The sequence below is a fragment of the Haliotis asinina genome, chromosome 14, assembly GCF_037392515.1.
Source record: "Haliotis asinina isolate JCU_RB_2024 chromosome 14, JCU_Hal_asi_v2, whole genome shotgun sequence".
Lineage (NCBI taxonomy): Eukaryota > Metazoa > Mollusca > Gastropoda > Lepetellida > Haliotidae > Haliotis > Haliotis asinina.
In genome coordinates this window covers 46,211,599-46,218,915 of record NC_090293.1, presented here as the reverse complement: position 1 = coordinate 46,218,915, position 7,317 = coordinate 46,211,599, and the positions used below count along the sequence as shown (strand labels likewise).

Here is a 7,317-nt window from a genome sequence, read left to right as displayed (position 1 = left end):
CAGCATATTATAAGCATATTATAAGAGTAGTTTTGCTTATCTAATTAAAATGCTGTGGCATTGTATGCCTTGAAACAGCAATGTTGTAAACCTTGAATTCTGGACTTGAAAACTTGAATGGCACACTGTTAATACGGTAGGTTTTAGCTATAAAGTACCCGAGGTAATTAAAGTTACGCAAAATCCACGTAAACGGATTAGCCTCCACCTGAAGACCTTGGTTACTTTTGGTGTTGATGAAAACGGGAAATTTATAATATGCGAACTTAGTTAAATTGTCTGTGTTTATAATATGTATAATTCTTAAGACAAGGCGAGATTACTCGCTCAAAGAATTGGTTGCCATCTCAACACATCAAAAAAAAATAGTATTTCTTTTAATTTTGATATTCTCTCAGAATCTGAAACCGAGGCTTGATTGTTTTGTCGGTAGTCGGCGCTGTTCTATACCAGTCGCAGTAGCGCTGCTAAGATTGTTGCCATGGCGACGGTCATTGTTGACTGGACTGTAACTGAACCTGCAAACAAATGACAAATGACTGAGTTAGCGTTGTTTGCATGTCTTTGTGAAAACCTATCTTGTTAATGAGTGACTAACTTTAATTTTAGGCGGCTTTAAGCAACAGGCTTCACCCATAGTACAATTTTGTAGTGAATCGAACCGTCTTCGGTCCTGACGAGTGAATGCTTTAACCTTACCAGTGTATGATCAACGTGCACCATTTGAAAGGCATCGTTGTTTACACATTCTTTTGTGTTGCCGTAAGTGTTTTAGCAATACAATGTCATGACGTCACATGTATTGAGTTAAGACGCCGTTACAGTCCACCAACAAGATCACGGGCCCACTCACCGTACCTTAATGGGAGGTGGGGTAGCCTAGTGGTAAAAGCGTTCGTTCGTCCCACTGAAGACGCGGGTTTGATTCTCCACATGGGTACAATGTGTGAAGTCCATTTCTTGTGTTCCCGCCGCGATATTGCTGGCATATTGCTAAAAGCGGCATAAAATTAAATACACTCACTCATCATACCTTTAGATATCCAATATGATTCTGACCTCGCTCACCCACTCTGCACACTAACCACTCACTCGCCCTATCGATAAGTTTCAGGTTTCACCTACTCGCCCACCCATCTTCTCGCTGTTGTTTTCTATACTCATTATGATTCTGATCTCGCTCGCTCTCGATAATCGATATTGTATGGTACGCCCACTTGCCAGTTTACCGTGTTATAGATATTCAATATTATTCTGACATCGTCTATTTGATGTAATTTAGTGGTGAACATGGTTCTCACCTGTGTTCTTGCAGGTGTTCACCCAGGTCACCGACGTTGACACCCTGTAGACAGTGTTTGTTGTGGTGTCGTCACAGGCCGTGCTAGAGGCAGCTATTGCACACTGGTTCTGCACAACACTCGCACTGCAACAGTACCACAGTTTTAAAGCCTCATCCTAGACTAAAGCCCAGTCTCTGAATATGTAGACGTGTGATATATATGACGACTGTACGGATCGCATCTTCTTCTTAATTGTATAACATGACGTTTCTGGGCTTCTTCTTGTCCCTTCTTCAGGTGAATGCTCTCTAATTGTACACAATCACCCGAAGAGGGGGCGAGGAGTAGCCAGGTGTTATACAAGGAAGAAATCGCCATCCATATACTCGTCCTGTTGTTACGAGAGTGTATTTTCCGTGATTTGAATTGTTATTAATTATTATTGCAGTAACCGAACAAGTACAAGTCTAAAACATTCAAATATTGTATTATTGAGCGAGGAGAGCAAGTTATAGAAAGTCAAAAGTCAATTTCACAATACCGATTTCAAATACAATAAAAATGAGACAAAATCTAAGGCAATGGGTCACAAAAATATATAGCAAACTCACCAAAGTCTTAGTGCGAGAGAGAAACAGTTATGCAGAATTTAACAAAACGAGCGGTCTGGCAGTAGTTACGTAGATCAGGCGTTGACGGGTGCAGAAAACTATACTCCAGTTAACGTGTCCGTGTTCGTGTCCGTGTCCAACACGGCAACTAGCCTTTATATATACATTCAGTCATTTCCTGAAAGTTCGAGCACATATGACCATCGCCACTAACGTGGAGAGCTCTAGAACAATCTCCCGGAAGTCAACAAATAGAAAGGCGAGGGCAGATAACTCCAAAGTACTGCGTTAGAGGCGTGCCGCTTAAATAATTCTCTGTTGGAAATGTGACCCATAATAATTAACACTAAAACCTTAAATATTGTGACCCAATTACAACTACCGCAGTTATAATTAATAACAACTCAAATCACGGTAAATACACTCTCGTAACACTATTTATTCACCAACTTCTAAATGCCTCTGAAGAATATAATTGTGATAGTGAAAATAATTCCTTTTGAATTGAAAAGGATCTCCAATGAGAAGGGACATTCAGAGTGAGTGAGTTTAGTTTTACGCAGCTTTTGGCAATATTCTAGCAATATCACGGCGGGGACACCTGAAATGGGTTTCACATGTGGGGAATCGAACCCGATTCTTCGGCGTGGCGAGCGAAAGCTATAACCACTAGGCCACCCACCTCAACTTGGAGATTCAGAATGTGAGGTAATCTAGAGCTGCTTCAACTACCGCTTTAACATTTCAGCAGACCCGTGATGGTTCCGGGGTAGAATTCACCAACCCATGCTTGCCATAAAAGACAACACTGCTTGTCGTAAGAGGCAACTAACGGGATCGGGTGGTCAGGCTCGCTGACTTGGTTGACACATGTCATCAGTTCCCAATTGCGCAGATCGATGCTCATGTTGTTGATCACTGAATTGTCTGGTCCACACTCCATAATTTACAGACCGCCGCCATATAGCTGGAATATTGCTGAGTGCGGCGTAAAACGTAACTCACTCACTCACTTACTTTACTTTCAAGCAAGGGATAAGAAGAAAGGAAAATGTTGCAGCCCAGGCACTGCGAGACAAACTAGCTTTATCCGTTTCTGAACATAGGACCCGACTCTGAAAACTCCTTTGAAACACCGAGTTCTCTATTTACCTAAGTTTGTTAACCTTGATTTGTCTGTCTTTTTGTTTCGCACTGTCAAGATCCGGGGTAGAACTGATCTTCAATAACCCATGGTCGTAAAAGGCGACAAGTGGGATCTGATGTCAGGCTCGCTGACTTGGTTGACACATGTTATCGTATCCCAATTGAGTAGAAACATGCTCTTGCTTTTGATCACTAGATTGTGTGCTCCCGACTCGAAGCGACCGCCGCCACATGGCTGGAATAATGCTCATTGCGGCGTGAAAGTAAATTCGACATGTCACTAAAATGCCAGAAACTTGTCAGCTTTCAGTTAAGTACTTACTAGCAACGCTTCAAACGAGTCGACAAATCTGAACGGTAGAAGTTCGTTTCACACAGACACGAATCCGTCAGCTCTGAAACAAAAATATTTCTTCAGCAATACTAGGATAAACTCTGCATGTGCTGGATTGACTATAAAAACACCATAGAACTCTGTCCCCCTGAATGGATTCTGAAGTCTCTACGTTGCATTAACCTCTCTAAACGACTCAAGTTATTAGGAGGAGGAGTTATTGACCATCTTGTGGAAGATCAGACTTACACCCGTCTTGGAATGAAAGTTGGAGACAAGCTCCAGACTGCCCACATTCAGGATAAACTTTGGGTCGAGTATAAATCTCTTTTAAAGAGAATCTGGAGCTCAGATCTAAAAGCCCGATACAAGGTGACAGCCACCAATACTTTTGCTGTACCTGTCCGCTCATTGGATTCATTCATTGGTTTCGTTCATTGGACAAAACAAGACATCCAGAGTCTTGACCGGCTGACCAGAAGGATCATGTCTGATAACAGCACGCCACCCAAGTTCCTCTCTCAATCGTTTATATATGACAATCAATTCTGGGGGATCGGGGTTTGATTAATGCGGAGGCTGTTCGCGATAGAATTTTATTGTGTACTTTTGCACATATTTATTTATCGGATGATCTTCTGGTGATGTATGTCAAGACTAACGATGAAAGCAAAGAATTCCACGGTTACTTTAAGCGAGGTTGTTGTACAGAATCTAAAATTTGAGGATGATTTTGTTGGTGGCAGGAAACACTGCCTAGTCGAACCCACCAAGAACTTTCCGGAGAATACGTAGACTCCCCGAAACTGGAGCCTTCTGCATTATCCAGACTGTACCCGAGTACTCTTACATTTATCTTATACTGTAAAACATAAAATATATATCGCCAAGCTCCATGCTTGGTATTTTCAAAACGCTAACAATGAATAGCACAGCGCATTATTAACCTCAGCATGCTGGAACATCAGTTGGATTCTGATGACAAGCATAACTAATAACATGTGTGAGTGAGTTGGGTTTTATGCAGCTTTTAGCAATATTTCAGCAATATTACGGCGGAGGGACATCAGAAATGAACTTGACACATTGTACCCATGTGGGGAATCGAACCCGAGTCTTAATATATTACACAATAATGGCATACATACTTGAACAGGCAAAGACAGAGGTGCAAAGCACACCACCTTGCACTACTAATATAGACTTACGGCAAGTCTTTCCTGATATTCCGTTAACTCTCTGAACTTCAGCGACTGCGGTTGCTAGTCTGCTCGGTCGCTGGTCGCACCCGGAACCTGAGGTGCCCACTAGGCACCGGATGTACTCTTTTGCCGCACTGTAACAGACGTTATTTGGATAGTGCATATACTCTCTATGTACTGTATGTGAGGATACTATACCAACTATATGATGTTACTATGCCATTTATGTGATGCTACTATACCACTTTTATGAGGCTACGTCACCACTTATATGGTGCTATTATACCACTTATATGAGTCTACTATACCACTTATACGAGACTACTATACTACTTATATGAGGCATATGGGGCTACTATACCACTTATATGAGGCTACTATACCACCGATATGATGCTACTATACCACTTATACGAGGCTACTATACTACCTATATGATGTTACTATACCATTTATATGATGCTACTACCCCACCCTCAATAAACAGTGATTATACCGTGATTGTACCCTGATCATACTCTGATGATACCCCACCCTCAATGCACACTGATTGTACCCTGATCATACTCTGATGATACCCCCACTTAAAAAACCTGATTGTATCCTGATCATACTCTGGTGATACCCCACCCTCAATATATACTGATTACAGATGATATTAGGAGGACGTACATGCACTTCTGTTCATCCGTGGCTATGGACGACGACGCTGTCTGCTCGTAAGCGCTGCGACAAATGTCGCAAGACGTCGCTGACGTGCCTGCCGCAAGCCCTGTAACATTCAATGGTGTATTGTGTTCGGGGTGGCTTTTGGTTTGGTTTGTGTGTTTGGGGTTTTGGTGGGTGTTGTTTAAGCCGAGCACAACACTTTTCCAGCTCTATGACGACGGCCTGTAAATATATACGAGTCTGGACCAGACAACCCAGTGATTCACAACATGATTACCGATCGAAATCCGTATTGGGATATAAATTCAGGAAACCTGACCACATGATGCCGTGCTTCTCACGACATGCACACGTTCCTGAAGATCAATCATAACCCGGATATTTGCGGATTTGTATTATGTATGTATTGCCTTGACGGTCGGGTATTGGGTATTGTGTCATGACACATTGGGTACCAGGACTGACAAGTATTGCGTATAAGGGCTTACAAACATTGCGTATAAGCGCTTACAAACAAGGGTAAAAACCGTGAGTACGAGCCCTACAAAACATTGAGTGCTACGTCTTCAGGATCGTGTGTGCAAAGGCTTACGAACATGGGTGCTAGGTCTTATAAACACTGTGAACTTGGTCTACCTACAAATGGTTACTAGCCCTATAAAACCTGGAGTAAAAGACCTTATAAACATTGGGCAATAGTTGTAGAAAACAGTGGGTGCAAAGATTTACAAACTGTGGGTGAAAAGATTTACAAACAGTGGGCGCAAAGATTTACAAACTGTGGGTACTGGAATTTTCTGACAAGTGGGCTCTTGGTCTTCCAAACAGTAAGGACTAGGCCCATAAAACCTGTGGTACAAAAGCTTACAAACAGTGGGCACTGTTTCTTTATGCCATTTAGAAGCTGGCATGATGCGACATTTATGTGCAGATGCTTACGCCGTTGCCAAGCAACTGAAGATTACGGTCGCATCTACTGCCCTATAGAAGTTGACAATTTATGAAATGCGTACTAGGACTACAAAAAGGTTGAGCTCATACATATTGTATTCTAGAGCTTGCATATACAGTGTTCTACGCCTTTCAAACATTAGATATTAGGGCTTACAAATATAAGATACTGTGTCTTACAAACATGAAGTAAAAGGGCTTACACATATTAGATACTGTGTCTTACAAACATGAAGCAAAAGGGCTTACAAATATTAGATACTGTGTCTTACAAACGTATGCTATTAGGGTTTACAAATATTAGATACTATGACTTATACAAACTTGAGGGGCTTACAGATACAGGGTATTATGGCTTACAAATACAAGCTACTAGGACTTACAAATACAGGAAATCAGGGCTTACAAATGGAGGGTAATAAGGCTTACAAATACAAGACATCAGGGCTTACAAGTGGAGGGTAATACGCCTTACAAATACAGGATATCATAGCTTACAAGAGGAGGGTAATACGGCTTACAAATACAGGATATCATAGCTTACAAGAGGAGGGTAATACGGCTTACAAATACAAGATATCAGGGCTTACAAATTTTAGATACCATGCCTTACAAACATGAGGGGCTTACAAATAATATACACTAGGGTTTATAAATATTAGATACTATGTCTTATAGTCATTTGATTCAAGGACTTAGAAGCATGGGATACTAGGGTTCACAAACACAGGATACCAAAGCTAACAAACCGGGGATTCTAGTTCATACAAATATGAGACTTGGGCTTAAGATCGAAAATAACGATCGATATATCTACAAAGTAGACTTCGAGTTCCACATGAGTATCAGCTAAAATCAGTTAAATTTACTTACCGAAAAAAAGAACCAATATAGCAGTTATTCCCATGTTGATGATTCTCAAGAGATGGAGACAAACCTGCCACTACAACCATTTGGCAGTAAGAACGTAGATCCATGAAATTAAACAAATATTTGTCGTTGATTGTTATGACGTTTTCCATTTACAAAAATAAACTTTCATCGCTTGATTTCACGTTTTCTTAATACGAATTGTGTTGTTCCCACTTAATTGTTCTTCTGTGTTGAAATTACATGAAAAG

General features: G+C 41.1%; 1 protein-coding gene across 1 annotated transcript; it reads right to left on the bottom strand.

The window, feature by feature from the left end:
- Positions 1-371: 371 nt before the first annotated feature.
- LOC137262176 (uncharacterized) lies at positions 372-7,158 on the bottom strand. Its single transcript, XM_067799959.1, has 6 exons — positions 7,070-7,158; positions 5,249-5,348; positions 4,583-4,710; positions 3,363-3,435; positions 1,302-1,426; positions 372-518 (listed from the first exon to the last, which is right to left on the bottom strand). The coding sequence occupies exons 1-6, from the start codon at positions 7,101-7,103 to the stop codon at positions 445-447; spliced, it is 534 nt and encodes a 177-aa protein (XP_067656060.1). The 5' UTR covers positions 7,104-7,158; the 3' UTR covers positions 372-444.
- Between the last annotated feature and the right edge of the window lie 159 nt (positions 7,159-7,317).